At 41.4% G+C, this 20,268-nt stretch overlaps 1 protein-coding gene across 1 annotated transcript; it reads left to right on the forward strand.

The window, feature by feature from the left end:
- Positions 1-834: 834 nt before the first annotated feature.
- LOC103178392 (protein limb expression 1) lies at positions 835-19,936 on the forward strand. Its single transcript, XM_007893107.2, has 6 exons — positions 835-1,096; positions 12,367-12,530; positions 14,864-15,004; positions 16,897-16,992; positions 17,822-17,899; positions 19,118-19,936. Exons 1-6 carry the CDS (start codon positions 1,015-1,017, stop codon positions 19,418-19,420), a joined length of 864 nt encoding a protein of 287 aa, XP_007891298.2. The 5' UTR covers positions 835-1,014; the 3' UTR covers positions 19,421-19,936.
- The last annotated feature ends 332 nt before the right edge of the window (positions 19,937-20,268 follow it).

The following is a 20,268-nucleotide window of genomic DNA, read 5'->3' on the forward strand; positions in this document are numbered from 1 at the left end:
CAAAGCGCTTCACAGAATATATGTAAAGTGAATTGACTGTATATTTGTGGGCGAAATTCAGCAGCCAATTGCACACAGCAGTGTCCCACAGACAGTCGTGATTGAGTGACCAAATTATTATCGTTTTTTTGAGGGATTATTATCCCCGGAAAAGCGATCCGCCAATCGACTAACAACCGGGTTCCTACTTACTGTTAGGTAAACAGAGGCGTGTGGCATAAGGAAACTTATCAATCTTTTGCCCTGATGGGAGGGAGGTGGGAGTAAGGAACCCAAAAGGCTTCACATTGATCTGAAATTAAACTGAAATGTTGTCTCCACGTTGGAATGTCATTCAGATCAGCAGTCATTTTTCTGACAAGAAAACAGCTCGTCAAAGGAAGACTTTTTCTTTGGTAAAAGTAGAAGTATTCACAATCAAGTCATTAACTGATTGCCGAATAAAAAATTCCCTACACTTTTTTTTGTTGAAAAATAACAGAGATCAAACCAAATTTTATTCGTATTTACATGAAACCCTTTTCTTTTCCTCCCTCCAGCCACATAGAGTTCTGGGGCTAAGTTTCATGTTGGTGATAATAACCAGTCAGCTCCAAGGTGTTCACCTCCCACTCAGAACCGAACAGACATATAATCTGTGCTTCAAGACACAGAAATACCAATGTCTTTGACTGCTGGGTCAGGCAAAGAATCCCTCTCACATGATTAGGTGATTGTGGCCTGTCAGCGGGCTGGTGGGGTGGGGGGTGTCAAATAGGATGAAAAAGTAGAAATGAAGCCCGTCAGTGAGGCTTAGAGCTAATTAGCTCACCATACTACAAAGGTGGGCAGGCCAGGGATATAGACCCCAGGGAGCTTTTCAGACTACTCAATGTCTGATTGGCAGTTATATACAAGAAGCCTTAGTCGTCCACACTGCATCATTGGACTTCCACATCAGCTCAGTGCAGAACTGAATTCATTCAGGCATGAGGGAACTGCCTGTACATAATCTGGGGAAGACAAACACACAAGATGGATAATAGACTGGAGTCTCTGCAAGATTTAGTCTCCTTACTGTTGCCTGACAAAAACCCTGCATTCGTCTTTAAAGATTGTGAGTAAACTTTGCTGTACATTTGAAACAAAAAGATATGTAAAGCTTTTGCTCTATATTTATGAGTCAATAGCAGCTACTAAATCACTCTTGCAAGTTAGTATGTTCACATTGTACTTTATCAAGAAGATCTTGGTACAAATCATTGCAAATTTCAAGGGTAATAATATGCTGCATTTAACAGAGTAAACTCTAAATATATTGAATTGTATGATAGGAAAAACTGTGATTTTTTTTTGCTAAATCTTGCTATGTTACTTGTAGCATTTTAAAATGCATCAGCCTTTGCACAAAGAAATAATGCCCAAGCTTAGGACAACATTTCAAACTGTTCTATCAGAGTTTTTTTTCAAATAAATTGTATTGCACCTTGTGGGGGAGCATGCTTTAAGTTAAAAGGTATTGTAGTTGCACAAAGGCTATTATTCAAATTTTAGTTCAGACTTCAATTAGATTTCAAAATGAACTGCACAGTTTATGTTGAGGCTGAATTGCAAATGATTTATTATGAGAAATATATAAGCAAATATATACGGTGGAAAAAAAGATCATTATTGTTATTCATGCTTTGTAATAGGAGCTTTGCATTGCTCAAAGTTTGCAGTGTACTGCTCAAGCTGCATAAAAGTCATGCTAATAACAGTGATACAGCACATTGGATACATATTGAGTCAGAACTGAAGGCTAATAGATAAATTAAGTTTGTGGTATTTGACTGTGACTGATTCTTATATTGCACTCCACGAACTTCAAAACTGTAGCACTTGCAATTTACTGCTTGCTGACAGAACTTGCCTAACTGCAACTCCATTGAAAATTGGGATTATGAGTTGCAGATGATGCTAGAGTGTTCAATAGCACACCTTTAATAAACAAAGTTAGTTGAGCTTTGCCAACTCAGCTTTTTGTGTTCAAGTACACACTCACCATTGATCACCTCCATGCCTAAAGTCCACTGGATGAAAATAAAGTTGGAGACTGAAAGGCTAAAACACAGTCGATTATTCCATCTTTATTCTTTAAAAGAGAAACAAAGGGTTACAACAATTATGCCTTCTCTGCCTTTTGAAACTCCAGCTATATTAACATTTGCTGGATCTTACACATGAATGGAAGGATCTACTAACAGCTGTAATATCCAGCAGAGAAAGGTACAGCTCTGTGTCTGCTACATATTTTCCCATGTTACTTTGTTTGGTTGCTTGAAAAGATTTAAGATAACATACCCTGAATGTATTTTGCTAAAAAGACTATGATTTTGATTCAGGCCATTCCCAAATTGAGTGAAGATATTTGATAATCTCCTGGTACCTATTTAAATAAGTACCAAAGCTAAACTTTCAGTTAACCAAAAAAGAGGGTTAGAAAGGATTTAAAAGCATTCAATGGAAACATTTATTTGCCGCTTTGGTTTCCATTCTCTGCTTGGTCTCGAAATTATTCAGACAGAGATGTTTGTGCCAGAGGAATTATCTGCAGCAACAACCGATTTTTTAACTTTAGAAAAAATGGCGAGGTGGTTTCTTTTTTTAATGGTTCCTCATGATAACGTCAGATATATTCAACCAACTTCTGCTTGTTTACACAACTTTTTTTCAAGAATTAAAGTGCATGCTGATACTCCAGTTACAGTACTGACGGTGTGATGCATTGCCAGAGGTGGAGTCCCGTAGCTTATTGGTTAGAGCATTCGCCTCGCAAGCGAGAGACCTGGGTTCGATTCTAGGCAGGGCAAAGCCTTGGGCACTTACTCCATGTGCCTAATAATAATCCCTCAAGAAAAAACACAATAATAAATTTGTCACTTCAATCCACGACTGTTTGTGAAACACTGCTGTGCACAATTGACTGCTGCGTTTCGCCCACAAACATACAGTCAGTTCACTTTACAGTATATTGTGTGAAGCGTTTTGAGACGTCTGGAAGACGTGATAAGGTGCTATATCAAATGCAATGATTATTATTCATTATATTATTATCTTTTAGATTTTAAACAAAGGTCTCAAAGTACCTCTTCACGTGTTCATTAAGATCTCATAGACTCAAAGTTGGTCATTTAATTCATGTGTGTTTATGGGACATTGCTATATGCAAATTGGCTGCCGCATTTGCCTAAGGAATACACAGTCACTGTACTTTACAGTAAATCGTGATTATTGTTAGTCTTTCTTACTGAACATATAATTATACTTACTGATATATCTTGATGCCTTTCTAACCCTCCCATGAATCTACAGTGACTGCCTAGTTTTGTGAGAAAGTTCCAACTCTGGAATAAGCAGATTGATTTTTGTTCTTAAATTTTATTTTTTCACACTATCTATATATTTCATGTTGATTTATCCCAAAATCTATATTCCAATTTTTAGAATTTATTACTGCATTACTAATTTCCAAGAATTTTAACTGAACAATGCTTACTAACAGCTACACTCCAACTGGATCTACGGTATTTTGAATTGCTGATTGAATGACAAAGTTCCAGATAAGCAAAGGGGAATGTTGTTTGCATTTGATCTCTTGAGAGCTCTTAAACTCAGTGCAGTTCCACCAGCAAAAGAGCTACTGTCTCTTTGGAAAAATCACACATTATTAGAACAAAGACTTGGTGTATCTTTGAAAGTGACAACCATCTCCTTTTCTTTTGCTCTATAACTAATACCCAATGATTCTGCTGAGCAGTGTGACTTTTATCATTCACAGAACACTCAAGGGTTCAAATGTGGACCTGACAATGGGAAACATGTGCAGCGCCACATACTTATGTTTCCACAGATCAAGCTTCAAGCCTGATATTCATAAATATTGCTTCTTCCAACTGCCAAAGTCCAGTCTTTGATCTGACACGCTCTAACTGTTGCGCTTACTTCAGCACGCATTCTGAAAGTAATACTATATTGCAATGTAACATTTTTAATGTTAAGCTCCTTTTGTTCTCACAAAAGGTAAACTTCAGTACAAAGAAAATGTAACCTGAAGCAATGAGTGACAAACCAATGAGTAAGTTAGGCACCAATTTGAAAATGGAATTAGCTGTCTGTTTTGCATTATATAACGTTAATAATACTGTAAAAGAAGAAATGTTTTTCTGTTTCATACATTTATCTAATTTTACTCAATATCCAATATACAAAACCATTTGCTTACATGCTCAGTGTTTAAAATTGATTCATATTTTCCATTCGGCCCAACCTTGTCTATGATAGAATTTATATGCCACATGAGTCTGTTGATTTGATCTGATAAGGGTGCAAGATTGCAAACCCTTGACTGTCCAGCGTTTTAGGACGTCCTCCTGATGTGAAAGGTGCTAAATAGATATAATCTGTTGTTGTTGATATTCTATTGCCAAGCAACTCAGCTCAATTCTAAGAGAACCTGCTCCCCTGCCAGTTTTCTGGTGCCCAGAACTCAACACAGTACTCCAGCTGAGGCCTAACCAGTGTTTTAAAGGTTCATCATAACTTCCCAACTTTTGTATTCTATGCCCCTCTTTATAAAGTCTAGTATCCCGTATGCTTTTTTAACAGCTTTATCTACCTGTCCTGCCACCTTCAAAGATTTACTTATATGAACCCCCAGGTCTCTCTGTTCCTTCTCTCTCTTTAAGATTGTACCATCAGCTTATAGTACCTCTCCTCAGTCTTCCTCCCAACGTACATCACTTTGCATTTTTCCACATTAAACTTCATCTGCCACGTTTTGCCCATTTTACCAGTCTGTCTATGTCCATTTGCAGTCTGCTACTATCCTCCTCACTGTTTACTACTTTTCCTAGTTTAATATCTTCTGCAAATTTGGAAATTGTACTCCCTATACACAAGTCCAGGTCATTTATAGAGATCAAAAACAGCAGTGGTCCCAATACTGATCCCTGGGGGACACCACTGCACACTTCTCTTAGAAAAACAACCGTTCACCACTACTCTGTGCTTTCTGTCTCCCAGCCAGTCCTGTATCCATGTAGCCACTATCCCTTTAATACCGTGGGCTTCTATTTTGCTTACAAGTCTCTTATGTGGGACTTTATCAAATACCTTTTGAAAATCCATATAAACTACATCAACTGCACTACCTTCATCCACCCTCTCCGTTACTTTATCAAAAAACTCTATCAGGTTTGTTAGACATGATTTGCCTTTAACAAATCCATGTTGATATCCTTTATTAATCAATATTTTTCTAAGTGAAAATTTATTTTGTCCTGGATTATCATCTCTAGAAGTTTGCCCACTACTGACATTAGGCTGACTGGCCTGTAGTTCCTGCCCCTTTTTGTACAGGGAAGTAACATTTGCAATCCTCCAGTCCTCTGGCACCGCCCCGGTGTCCAAGGAGGTTTGAAAAATTGTGGCCTGAGCCTTCGCTATTTCCACCCTTACTTCCCTCAGTAACCTAGGATGCATCCTGTCCGGTGACTTATCTACCTTGAGAACTGACAAGTTTTTAGTACCTTCTCTTGGTTTATTCTTATCTTATACAATTTCTCTACTCTCTCCTCCTAAACTGTGGTATTGGGTGCATCCTTTTATTTTCTGACACAGATGAAAATTCTCATTCAGTACGCCAGCCCCCATATGAAGATTTCCTCTTTGGTCCCTAATTCGACCCACCCTACCTTTGACTAACATTTTATTCTTTATATGCTTATAAAATACCTTAGGATTCCCTTCTATGTTACCTACTAATCTTTTCTCATACAATCTCTTTGCCCCTCTTATTTTCTTTTTCAGTTCTTCTCTGTACTTTCTATAATCTATTTGATTATCTTCTGTATTTGGACCTGACATTTATCATAAGCCTCCTTTTCTGTTTTATTTTGATCCCAATATCCTTATTCATCCAGGGAGGTTTGGATGCCCTACCTTTCCCCTTTGTGGGAATGTATTTGTTCTGAACCCGAACTATCTCCTCCTTGAAGGCTTCCCATTGCTCGTTAGCTGTTTTACCTGCCAATCTTTCTTTCCAGTCCACCTTGGCAAGGTCGCTTTTTAATTCACTGAAATTAGCCCTCTTCCAGTTGAGTATCTTCACCTTTTATCGTTCCTTGTCCCTTTCCATAAGCACTCTAAACCTAATGATGTTGTGATCATTGTTGTCCAGATGCTCTCCTACTGAAACCTGCTCCACTTGCCCGACTTCATTCCCTAGAACTAGATCCAGCATTGCTTCCTTCCTCATTGGGCTGGAAACATATTGATCCAGAAAGTTATCCTGCACATATTTCAGGAATCCTTTCCCCTTCTTGCCCTTTACACTGTTATTTTTCAGATTTGCTTGTCTATCTCCTTCCCACTATTTGATGGACTACAGTAATCACCTGACAGAGTAACAGCTCTGTGCTCCTTAACCTTAACCCTCTAGCACATCGTCCCTTTCCAGGGCCGTAACCATGTCTTTAATCAATATTGCCAACCCCCCACTCCTTTTTTTCCTTCCCTATCCCTACTGAATACATTGTAGCCAGGAATATTCAGCTCCCATTCCTGCCCTTGTTTGAGCCAGGTCTCCATTATTGCCACTACATCATTACCCCATGTGGTAACTGTGGAGAGATTTTTTATCATAATATAATATTTTTGCATTTGATATCGTACAGTATCAGGTTGAAATGTCTCAAAGTGCATCACAGAATTTACTAACCAGTGAAAGTTACTGTGTATTTATATGGAAACGCGACAGCCAATTTGCGCACATCATCATCCCACAAACTGCCAATCAAGTGAATGACTAATTATATCTGATAGGAATTCTGTAAAATTGACACTAGATGTGCATCATTTTGGCCAAGGCACTGGGAGAATTTTCAAGCGCTTTGAGACATCCTCCTGATGTAAAAGAAGCTATACAAATGTAAATTGAATAAAGATTCCTGTTAAAATTCTGCTTGATTATTGAACACAGGAGATCCTCTTAGAATGGAGTTCCCATGGAAGAATTTTTCCATTTGCATGACTCATCTTTCTTATTAAGGAATGAAGAAATATGACATGCTAGGCCCCAATATTATTCGTAATTTGAGATGAGATTTATTGTAGCACAATGAATCCTGTGTGCTTCGTAACATCAATTCCTACCTGTGTATATTACTCTTGCTACACTGTAAACCTGAGGTGAGACTAAGCAGTTCTCTGGTATATAGAGGAAGGTTATGAAAATGCACTATACTCCAGATCCTCTGACACTGGTAATAAATTATTAGGAATCAAATTTATGTTGGTAGTTTTTGGAAATAATTGCTCCAAAATGTGAAGACATAAATAATGTTTGAATAGACTTGATCTTCAACACTGCTGTTTAAATGGCGAGTTTTTCCAATCATTAAACAGTCAACAAGCACCTTAACAGCTCTCTATTTTAAACTGTAGTACGTGATTATTATATATGCAAAAATTGATGTTGTGACAGATACCCTGGTTTGATTATAATCCTTGTTTTTATAATATATGTTTAATGTAATGTATCCCAAAGGCTTGCTCCTCGCTTTTCATTCCAGTGCAGTAAAGTTAAAATGCCTTTATAACTGTCTGTATATTTGGATAATAGAAATACTTTTGATAGATGCCGTGTTCATCTAGGTAAAGGATGCAAGTCCTGGGGTATAAAATGCTTTCACCATCAAGTTCTACTAGATCGGGTATAGCACTATCCTTTAGATGAAATGTTAGACCTGCCTGTCTGTTTAGATACACGTTTACACAGATACACAGATTCAATGCCAGAACTTGAGAAGGAAATTTCACCTAAAGACCTGGCCGACATTGAAATTGGTCATTCACTTAATTGCCGTTTATGGATCATTGCTGTGCCAAATTGCCCCATGTTTACCTACAAGCAACACAACAACAACAACAAGATTCCATTTATAAAGCGCCTTTCACGTCAGGAGGACGTCCCAAGGCGCTGCACAGTTGGGTCATGACCCGAGCAGGGGGGAAATGGTCAGGGTGAGGGGAGGGAAGGGAGGGAGCGAGGAGGGGGAAGAGAGTCGAGAGGGGAGCTGAAGGCTCGGTCAAAGAGAAAGGTTTTGAGACCGGCCTTGAAGGAGAAAAGGGAGGAGGCGGCGAAGGCACTGGGGGATAGAGTTCCAGAGCCTCGGGGCTGAGAGGCTGAAAGCCCGACCACCGATTGTAGGGCGATTGGGGCGGGGGACGTGGAGCAGACCGGAGCCAGAGGAACGGAGGTTACGGGCAGGTACCCTCACATTAAATTATTACACAGTCACATTAAATTATGTCCTGTGAAGCGCTATGATTCAGCCCCTTGATGTGAATTGTGTTCTATCAAATGTAATTATTTATTATTTATTTATTGAGAGTGGTAGAATATAAGATCTTCTAAAAGGTATTGCTGAAACGGTACTTATTCTCCAACGCTGAGCTGCTCCTTACTACACCAGCAGTAATTTTCCCACTTCCCACACCAGTCATCTTTTTGGCCTTTCTAAGCAATTTTGTGCCATGATTGTTAGCACTTCCGTGTCTAATAGGAGTGATGGGGGCTCGTGTGAGTAATAAACACTAGCGTGGACTAGTTAGGCAAAATAGGCTGTTTCTGTGCCTTTTGTGTTTTGAGTTGAGTTTGTTGATTCGGTCCATTAGAAACCGAATTGATGAACTGATTTCATGCAGGACACACACAACCAGCAGAAAAGGGAGTCTTTCATCCTGGGATGGATGTTAGCTTGAGTCCCAGAGGTTAAAATCCCTTAAAATCCTCCTCCTCTACCGGCCCCCTAAAACCTCTCCCACCTTCATCTCTGACATTTCAACACTCCTCACATCTCTTTGCCTCTCCTCTGATCGCCTCATCATCCTGGGCGACTTTAACCTACACTTCACCCCCTCCTGCTCCATCTCCACAGACTTCTCTTCCCTGCTCTCCTCACTCAACCTTTCCCTACACATAAACTCCCCCACTCACAGTCACGGCCACCCACTCGATTTGGTGATCACCCGGGGCCTCAGTGTCTCGGATGTCACTATTACCGACAAGGCCATCTCCGACCACTACTTCATCTCCTTCACCACCTCCACCCCCCTCCCCACCTCCACCAGACCCACCACCATCTTCTACCGCCCTTGGAAGAAGTTACCCCCACAATCCCTAACCGATGCCTTGGAGTCCTCTGAACTCCTCTCCCTCTGGCCTTCAACCCTCACCGACCCCTCTTCTCCTCTCTCCCTCCTCCACAATATCCTCTCCTCCACACTCGATACTCTTGCCCCCATCACTTCCCGCACTGTCTCCTACTCCCGCTCCTCCCCCTGGTACACCACCCACCTCCGCTCACTGAAATGCCAGGTGCGGGCTGCTGAGCGCACCTTTGTCAAATCCGGCTTAACGGTCCACCGACAAATCTGGCTGGACCTCCTCAAAATTTACCGCTCCACTCTAGCCTCGGCCAAGTCGTCCTTCTACTCCAGGATAATCCTGGAGGCGAAGAACAACCCCAGGCTACTGTTTTCCACCACATCCCGACTCCTCCGTCCCCCCCGCCACCCCGCGCAGGTCATCTCCTCCAACCTTCACTGCGAGGAGATGCTGGATTTCCTTGAATCCAAGATCAAGGGAATCCGCTCCGCGGTCACTTCCCCTCCAACTTCCACCCACCACCCACCCCTTCCCTCCCACACTCCGACTCCTACCCATCCTCCCCTACACACCTTCGTACCCGTTTCCCCACCCTCTGTCACTGAACTCATCCTATCCCTAAAACCAACCACCTGCTCCCTTGACCCCATCCCCACTCCACTCCTTATCTCCCAGCTCCATTTTCTTGCCCCACACATCACTGACATCATAAACCTGTCCCTCTCCTCTGGCTCTGTCCCCATTCCATTAAAAACTGCCATCATCACGCCCACCCTGAAAAAACCCTCCCTTGATGCGTCGCAGCTATCAAGCTACCGGCCCATCTCCAACCTCCCCTTTCTCTCCAAGGTCTTGGAAAGAGTTGTCGCCTCCCAACTGCGCTCTTTCCTCTCCACCCATTCTCTTTTTGAACCCCTTCAGTCAGGTTTCCGTGCTGCTCATAGCACAGAAACTGCCCTGGTCAAGGTCACCAATGATATCCTGACCATCTGTGACCAGGGCTCCCTCTGTCTCCTCGTCCTCCTCGACCTATCGGCAGCATTCGATACGGTCGACCACGCTATCCTACTCCACCGCTTGTCCTCCCACCTCAACCTTCAAGGCACTGTCCTTGAATGGTTTAGCTCTTACCTTTCCCACCGTCTTCACTTCGTCTCAACGAATGGCTTCTCCTCCACCCCCCGTACTGTCTCATGTGGTGTCCCTCAGGGCTCTGTCCTCGGTCCCCTCCTCTTCACCCTCTATATGCTCCCCCTCGGTGACATCATCCGCAAACATGGGGTTAACTTCCACATGTATGCGGATGACACCCAACTCTACCTTTCCTCCTCTACTCTCAACTCCACGACCACCGATGTCCTGACAGCCTGCCTGTCCGACATCGAGTCCTGGACGAGAGACAACTTTCTTCAGCTCAACGTGCGAAAAACCGAGGCCCTCCTGATTGGCTCACGTCAGCGCCTCCGCACCTCAGGCGCTGACACCATCAGCATCCAAGGCTGCACTCTCCACCTCTCAAAGCCAGTCAGGAACCTCGGCGTTTTGTTCGACCCTGAGCTGTCCTTTCTCCCTCACATCCGCACCACAACTGGCACCGCCTTCCATCACCTCCGGAATATCGCCAGATTACGGCACTACCTCACCCCTCACGCTGCTGAAACCCTGGTTCACGCCTTTGTCACCTCAAGGCTGGACTATGGGAACTCTCTCCTCGCCGGCCTTCCCGGCACCTCCCTCCACAAGCTGCAGGTCATTCAGAACTCTGCAGCTCGTGTACTGTCCCGCACCAGGCTTCGGGACCACATCACTCCCACCCTCGCTCGCCTCCACTGGCTCCCCATCCCCCAGAGGATTGATTTCAAGATCCTCATCCTCACCTACAAGGCCATTCACGGCCTTGCTCCCTCCTACCTCTCCAACCTACTATCCCCCTACCTACCTGCCCGTACCCTCCGTTCCTCTGGCTCCGGTCTGCTCCACGTCCCCCGCCCCAACCGCCCTACTATCGGTGGTCGGGCCTTCAGCCTCTCAGCCCCGAGGCTCTGGAACTCCATCCCCCAGTGCCTTCGCCTTGCTTCCTCCCTTTCCTCCTTCAAGGCCGGTCTCAAAACCTTTCTCTTTGACCGTGCCTTCAGCTCCCCTCTCGACTCTCTTCCTCCTCCTCGCTCCCTCCCTTCCCTCCCCTCACCCTGACCATTTCCCCCCTCCTCTCTCCCTCCCTTCCCTCCCCTCACCCTGACCATTTCCCCCCTGCTCGGGTCATGACCCAACTGTGCAGCGCCTTGGGACGTCCTCCTGACGTGAAAGGCGCTCTATAAATGGAATCTTGTTGTTGTTGTTGTTGTTAAAAGTCAATGTTCCAATCTATTGAGATCCCCAGGCCCCAGGATATACATTCTGCACAAACGTTGGAGCTGTGCAATTGGAAAATGAACCAATTGCCATTTTGAGCCATTCTGTGTGACAAATGGTGACACAAACCTTGCACTGGAATTAGATTTATCTACAAGGATATTCAATTACTTAACACCTGGAGTGGAGGTATATGGATGGGGTGGTAAGTTTTAAGAAGGAATGCGATTTTTGATGGCAAATGCTTTAGGCTGTGTGAAAAATAGAGAAATGCAGTGGTTATATTGTATTTGAAAATGGGACCAGCTAGATAAACTGCAATAACTTGACTGGTACAGTGCAACCTTATTCCTACATCTCCAAAAATTCACTGGTTAACTTGAGCCAACCTGCTACTGAAAACAACAGCAGGGTGCCACTTAGCAACAAATTAAAATTCAGGAATCAAGTCAGTCATGTTGAAATGTAATCATGGCCTTGGTTAAAACTAACACTAAGGTCATAAAATGTCTGCACCGCATTTAGTACCTGGATTTGCAGTCACTAAGCAACCAGTCCTGCAGGAACCTCTGTAAAATGTGATGATGTTAAAATTAATGAATAATCTACATTCAAATCAATGAATAACATATTTATTTCCTCCTGCTTGATGTAAGATATACCTGTATAAATGTTATGAGGACAATAGCTATGTAGGGAGAGTGAGCAGGAAAGTGGGATTACATTAGGTGATTGTGCAGAGGAGAATTGATGGTCCCATTTCTGCCCTATAGCAGTCTGTAATTTGCTGACTCTGAAGGTGTCTTTATATCATTTTCAAACAGTGAACATGGTGGAAACACTGCAGAAATTTTGGGAAAAGAAGAAGAGACAAGGAGCTGCCTTAAAGAATGGCAGTCTGGTAGTGTACGAGTGTGTGCCCTCAGCCAATGCTCCATATGTGTGTTACGTCACTCTGCCAGGAGGCAGCTGCTTTGGCAGCTTCCAGGTAATATACATTTGTTTTTCATTCAACCCTCCCTGCATCTTATAGCTTCACTCTTTGTATTTTAACAAGGCTCTTTCAGTTTTGGGATCAGCCTGGTTCTCGCAGTAATAAACAAAGCAAACAGGATGCTGGGCCACATTGCTAAATCAGTTTAGATGGATCCCCAGACATCATACCCAGGCTATACAGATTTCTGGTCTGGCTGCACCTAGAGTACTACACACAGTTTGGTCACGGTGATAGAAGGGGGCTGTCCAGATCCTAGAAGCACTGCAGAGGAGACCAACAAGGACGATCCCCACTGATAGAGGAATGAGCTACATGCAATAATTAAACAAGCTGGGGCACTTCAGTCTTGAAAGAAGTCATCTCAGAGAGGACCTATAGAGGTGTACAACATTTGAATGGAACTGATCTTTCAGTTTTGATATCTTCTTTATACTTTGAGACATTCATTAATGTGACAGCATTGTATAAATGCAAGTTGTTGTTGTAGATCTACCAAGCTCAATTTGCTTCTCTACTGTAATAGACCCTATTTACACTATGCTTAATACTGAGCTGCCACCTCAACTCTTATTAGTTCCTGATTACCCGACATTATTGGTTTATCATGATAATAAATATTACCATTCCTTGCCAGACCTTTAACTAACCAGACTCAGTTCCTGTGATGCAAATGTGAAAATGTCCATTGCTTCAGCAAAGCTGTTCTAGAATTGAACAAATCAAATGTTTCTTCCAGAAATACATAGACCCTGTTGCAAAAGTTACTGAAGAGGGGCTTAGTTGTGCAAAAGTTTAAAAAGAAATTCTATGGTGTTACTGAAACTCAGTTACTTACAGGAAAAATAATCTGATCAAATTTAAGATTCATAAAAACAATGGTGATTAAACATCTGGGTGAAAATTATGATGTTTCATAACAGATTCATTCTGATAGTTATTAGATTGAATCTATTCTCTGAGACACCGTCCGGCATGGAGGGCGCTATATAAATCCAAGTTGTTCTTGTTTTGAAATAAAGCAGTTCTCATCCGTATCAAAAGATGAATGCTATATGTTCGATTCCTTCGTAGTATTTCTTTCATGTTGCTCCTTACAACAGTGCAATTCATTGCTTTGTGACTTATTACAATACTGATGCTCTCTTCACACTGTTTTATTCACAAAGCATAACCTTTTCATCCCACATTCATATTGTTATGTTTTCAAAGAAAACTTACAGCCAATGTCACAGATGACTTGTCATCTTTCAATGAAGGCTTTTATCTCAGTTGTTTGAATTGAATTTCATCCACTGTGGAACAGTTTCAACCAAAAGACCATTTAGCATTGGTCTGAGTCCAAACAAAGCACTGTTTGTGTGTGTGTGAGAGAGAGACTTCATATCATTTTTTAGGGCAATTATTTCCTATATATTAAATCAATACTGTAGCTTATTTATATGGCTAAACATAGTTATTATAGTTTGGTGGAAAAATAAGTCACTAGTTAAAACAAAGCACGATCCGTAAAGGACATGAAGCATCCCAATGTTTTGATTTAAATCCTTATGACATGATTAGTCAGATGTGACTTTCACATGGATTATCATGAAGCACTGTAGTTGAAGCAATTTGTAATCTGATATCACTGCCCCCACTCATAGATTTACCTCCATGGTACCTGGATTGGCAGAGACCTGGTAACATGTAAGTAGTCAAAACAAGTAGCATGTTCGAAGATAACAACAACAACAAAATTACATTTGTAAAACACCTTTCAGAAGGACGTACCAAGGCGCAGAACAGTCAGGGATCAGGACCCGAGCATGGGGGCAGAGTTGGGATACGGGAGGGCAGAGGGGCAGAAGATATTCTCGTATTGTTCATCACTACACATTATAGTAATATCCTGTGAAGCACTTTAACTGCAAGGATTATTATTATTGGCTAGAATCTGAGAGCTGAACAAGTGGCTAACCATTTAGCCAGAGAGTGACATGAGGCACTGGGAGACGAGTTAAAATCAGGTCAGGGAAATAAATATCAGGCCTGAAATTCCCTCTAGTCTTACCCTGTAAGACCATTTTGCTTTAAAATTGAAGCCTTGTGGAAATGTTTTAAATTCAGTCTTAATTTAGAAGTCGGCTTCCCACAGTTCTCAAAACTGCTTCCAGATGAATACTTGGAATGTAATACGTTTTCGCATTCTACTCTATCTTAAATTTTAAAACAACCCAGTCTTACTCCTATTTCTAAATATAAGTCAGTCAGTATTTATATTCTTTTCTCAGTTTGTATATCTTCCTATTAGTTTTGTTAACTTCTGTTGCCATTCCCCGTTGCAGCATTGCTCAACAAAGGCAGAAGCCAGACGAGTGGCTGCCAGAGTCGCTCTGGTGAACTCTGTCTTCAACGAACAGCCCTGCCGTACCATCACAGTGGAATTCATCAGAAAGAGTGTTCAGGAAGCAATTGCCTCATTCAGCGTAAGTATCTATAAAACCATGTTGATACGGTGTCTGTATATTTTGGATTCATATCTGTTGTGTGAGTTGAGTGGAACCAGCATTTTTACTGTGCGGTCAGTTCTTGAATTTTACAACCGCAACAAATTACACATGTACATTTATACAGCTAGCACCATCGACAGCCCTGGTTTAATCACAGGATTATAAGATTAGTTTGGATGAAGAAGGCCTTGGCCCAACTGATCTCATAATTTCAGAATATCCACCCTACTGTCCTCCCATCACAGCATCAAGCTGTTTTTGTTATTTTAAATGCGTCCAGTGTTCTTCTTTTATTCTTGGAATAAAAAACATTTTGCAAGATGCTGATTACATTTGTAATTAGCAGGAAGATTAAAGGATAGAATCCGGGCTGAGTACTTCAGTCAAGCTGTCTAGTCTGCAATCTGCAAGCTGATGAAGTGCAATGTATTGTACATCCATGTCCTTGGTGTCTGGCATTCAGCCACAAAGGTTTATGTTGGAATTTCAGTTACTGTCTTGCTTACCTAACCTGACCTAGGGTCTGTGATTAAATCCAATGGTGATAAGCTTTGGTTGGATGTCTGGCGGAGTTGTTTTGAGTCCTTTCCTGGTCAAAAACAATGTGAAGGGAGATGTTTATTGTAAGATACGATGATGAAACTAAGCTGTTATCAGGTTGACTGCATTCCCAGGGACCTGGACCATTTGCTGAGACCAACAAACTCAGCACAGACCAGCAAACCACCAAACTCCTGGTCTGTAAACTGCAACACTGTCCATTACACTATCAGGGTTTTCAGAAATTCCCTTTATTCCTTAGCTTCATTTGAACCAGCTAAAACCGCATAGCTCACTATTGAGAGGACTGTGTAGCAAATACTCCAAATGGGACATAGATTTTCAAATACAGTAGATATCTGTAAGATTATATACATTGAAACAGGACGCATGAAACATCAACTGAGATTTGAAAACCAAAAAGGATTCTGAGGTGATTGTTGACTATTCACTGAAAGCATCTTGGGGAACTCCTCAAGGACATTTAGCTTTTTGGCAGTTGTGCTATCTCTGGGTCTCTTACTGAAAACCAAGTGGACTTGGCACCATCTAGAGCTGATTTAGTTCACTGGCCAACAAGAGTTACAATAATAAAAGCAAGCAGAAGGGAAGGATAAAGTATAATTTGTAAAAAGTGACTATTTTGATTTTTGTAAAGTAATTTAAAGTCAATGTAATAGCACTTAAAAGTATTCAGTAGAGGCAGCCCCAGTGTTGTGATGGGGGGTGGACCACATATTCCAGACTGATTGGCTGCACTGCTTCCCACTTCATAGAATCATAGAATTATACAGCACAGGAGGCCATCATGTCTGTGTCAGCTCTTTGAAAAGAGCTTCCAATTCAATCCTATTCCCCTGCTCTCTCCCCATACTCTGCAAACTTGTCCTCTCCAAATAATTATCTACGTCTCTCTTAAAAGTTGTTAAAAGTTGCCTTGGGATGTTCTCCTGACGTGTAAGATGCTATACAAATGTAATTTTGTTGTTGTTGTTATCGAATCAGCTTCAAACAACATTTCAGGCTATGCATTCAAGATCCGAACACTTGTTGGAAGTTTTTAGGGAAAGTGTAAGCCTCTCTCAGAACGGAAGATCATAAGATTAGTTTGGATGAAGAAGCTTTTCAGCCCATTCAATCTCATTCTTCCAGTACACCCCATCCCTCCATCATTGTATCTAGAACAAATACAAATTGTAAACTATGATTAGCTCTTTCAAAGTTTGATTCCTGCAATTTCGGGTATTATCCTTGTGAACAGCCCCCAGACCAAGTACACAAAGTAAAAGCCTTTTGTTTGTAACTCTACTTCTCCTCATTTGTATAAGGGCAGCGGGAATAAATCAGATGACCCTGGGACAAGCATTGCGGCCTATCAGTATATGCTGGAGGCAAATAAAGGCAAAACCATGTTGGAATTTCAGGTACTGTGAAACAATTGTTATTTATTACTTACCATTCACTTTATTTTCTTTATCTTCTCCTTAAAATCTCCCTTGACCTGTATCACTGGCAGGAAGGGCAAGCATTCTGAGATAAATGCTGATAGGTGCTCTCCACTTGTTGGTGAAACAACAACCGGGGGTGATGGGGAGAGGGGAGATGCATAAATGTAAGATTGGTAATTATATTTCTGGATCCAAAGGGGAGTTTAGGGGAACTTATTTATGTGAGAATGTAGAGAATGGGTGGTAAGAATGTGGAATTTACTGCCAGAAGCTATGATTGAAGCAAGACACATAAATGTATTTAAGGGAAGACTTGATGCAGACATAAGGGAGAAGGGAATGGAGGGATATAGGAAAGGGAAATGAGGCTTGTGTGCAGTATTAAACTATGGCACAAACTAGTTGGGCTGAATGGAACTTAGTTACATTCATTTCCAGCATGAGAGAAAGGCAATTTCTGAACTTTTGCTCTTGACTGCAAGACTCATGGTCACAAGCTCTCTCCCTAGGTTTCTGTCTGCATTTTTCACAAACGCAAAGCAAGAAGCGGGTCTGAGCTTGACATAATGAAATGATACCTGACTGTTTAATATGTGATGTCACGCGTTGCTTTATATATGAACCAGCTAATACTAGTAGCATTTTTCAACCTGTTTCTAATTTTCTTTAGCTTCTTTGCAAATACTGTACATTAATAATCAGGAATAATATCAAAACATTATGTCATTTGTCAGTTTAATTCAGCCTTAGTCCTGCAATGGAGGGTTGATAAACTTAGCATCTCTCTCTCTATCGTAACCTGCAGGAACTGATGACAGTCTTTCAGCTGCTGCACTGGAATGGAAGTCTGAAAGTTCTAAGAGAGAGAAAGTGTTCCCGTCAGGTAATATAATAGTTAATAACACACAATATGAAATAAGTGGCAAAGAATAACTAAACACCACACCATCCCGGGTGTAACATGCATCAGCTGATCTGGTTCTCAGACATATAAATGGAAAGGAACCAGATTCAATGCATGGCCTCGCCTGATCTCAGTGAGATTCAACCTGGATACTAAAAATAGCCTCAGTGTCAGAAGCCAGAATTGCAATTCAATGACCGCTTAAGGAAAGTAAATACGTATGGGTAATGCCAGGTACCTGCAGATGCTTGTCACACCCAATACCAGATGTACAGGCATATGAGTCTCGCATCCAGTTCCACGTATACAACAGCAGGAGCAAAAACTTGCATTTATTTAGCGTCCTTCATGTGGAATTTGAGTCTCTGAGCACTTTATAGTGAAAACGTATATGTGTCAGATTCAGTTTGTTCAGGAGTATCATTCCACAGTTACTGGCCACCTGGTACCTGGCTCAGGTAATCATTCTCCATTCCTGACTCCAGCCACACTCCACCCACTCAATGTCAATGAGCTATTTAGCTATGGGATTATCACAACTGAGCCTATTCCTGTCCAGATAGCCGCACCGTGTACTTTCCACACATGGGTAGCAATCAGAAGTGCAAACCCAGGCTGTTGTTCCCTTTCTGGCTCAGGGCACTAAGGCCAATTATTCATGTCCAGATTCTAATCTCGCTGAGATTAGTTAACTCAGTACCTGCCAAGAATTACGTCAAATGATGTATGTACACACTGAGCCTTGAAGCAAGGCCAATTGTATTCATCATTCCAAATATAGTGAAATTGTACTGAGATGTCACAATTGTAAGATCAGTATCTGATGGGTGTCATCCATCTGACACTGATGGGTGTAGCCTGATGGGTGTCAGACTATCTAATGCCACCAGTGGAACAACATTCAATAAACCAAGAACAATTTGCATTTATATATTGCCCTTCAAGTGGGGAGCGATTTGGAGGGCTGAACAATGGGTATATATAACAATGATACCAAGCTGAGGAGAAAATAACAACAACAATATTACATTTATAGAGCGCCTTTCACATCGGGAGGATGTCCCAGAGCGTTGTAAAATAAGCAGTAAGAAATATAATAGTTGGTTTTAAAACACTAAATTTATAAGATTTTAACTGATGTTCATTATTTTTAATGCTGTACATTACTTTTAATGAGTGTTCGACTCCTATTCACAGGAAGTCATTTTGTATTATTCTCAATGCCCTTTGGATGACTGTATGAGAAGTCAAATGGCACTGGATTGGATTTCGAAGGAGAAGAAAACACCAGGAATTGTTTTGCTGGAGTTACAAGCTTCCCTCCAAGAGCTGGAGAGAGCCAGGGAAGCTGGACGTGAACTCCGATTCCCCAAGGAAAAGAAAGAAATTCTGACACTGGCTCTCAGTCAGATTGAGACAGGATCTACGAGTACTGAATGGAGCACGTGTGATCCTAAGTGGTTAGGATTATGTACAAATTTAGCAAACTCGAAACATTGATTCAGGTCAAGAATGTAATAAAGATGCAAGTGGAGCAACCTAGTAAAAAAAAACTCTGTCTGACAGCAAAATGAGAACACAAGCCTCCACCTGGAACAGGTTTAGAGACAATTATCTCAACTGGTGTGGCAGGAAGCTTGTGATTGCCACAGCAACCTCTTGTAATATGTACAAGGTAGTGCTGTGAATAATTTAGGAATGCTATACAGAGAAACCTTGTAACAGTGTCACATGTTCCAATCATGCTTGTTTATATCACAGTGCTTGTATTATATAACCATTTTCTGGACAAGCCTGGTTCAGCTGGTTTCCATTCACAAATTTTACACATTTTACAAATGAAACAAAGCCTGCCTTCACATGTACAACTTAAGCTTCATAAACACAAAAAAGTGAACTTAAAATACTCTGCTGAAACCAGAACCTCTACAAAATGGGAGTTCAATTAAATGGTGCATGGCAATCCTGTGATTGAGTCAGATATGCGTTTATACTCTGCATCACTTGAATCACAGATGCATGCATTTACTCAGATGCCATTGACTGTATTATAATTAATACAAAGCAGTTGGTTCAAATTGAATATTTTAACTTAATCTGTCCTTGAATGGGCTACTATGACCTGTATTTATGATAATATAATAATCGTTATATTTGATATAGTGCCTATAATAACAGCATCTCAAAGCATTTCACAAATAATGGTTGTTGAGTGGGTGGTTAGGTTCAATATTTGGAGGCAAACATGGCAGCCATTTTGTTCAAAGTCCTAAGAACAGCCATGAAGTGAATGATCAATTTATCTGTAAGATTGCTGGCTAGGACACTGGGAGAAACCCTATTCTCTT

This window comes from Callorhinchus milii, unplaced genomic scaffold (genome assembly GCF_018977255.1).
Source record: "Callorhinchus milii isolate IMCB2004 unplaced genomic scaffold, IMCB_Cmil_1.0 Scaffold1, whole genome shotgun sequence".
NCBI lineage: Eukaryota > Metazoa > Chordata > Chondrichthyes > Chimaeriformes > Callorhinchidae > Callorhinchus > Callorhinchus milii.

Coding starts and splice junctions, on each gene's coding strand:
- LOC103178392 (XM_007893107.2), top strand. CDS start 1,015: ATGGATAATAGACTGGAGTCTCTGCAAGATTTAGTCTCCTTACTGTTG. Junction 1,097..12,366: donor TGCATTCGTCTTTAAAGATT/GTGAGTAAACTT, acceptor ATTTTCAAACAG/TGAACATGGTGGAAACACTG. Junction 12,531..14,863: donor GCTGCTTTGGCAGCTTCCAG/GTAATATACATT, acceptor TCCCCGTTGCAG/CATTGCTCAACAAAGGCAGA.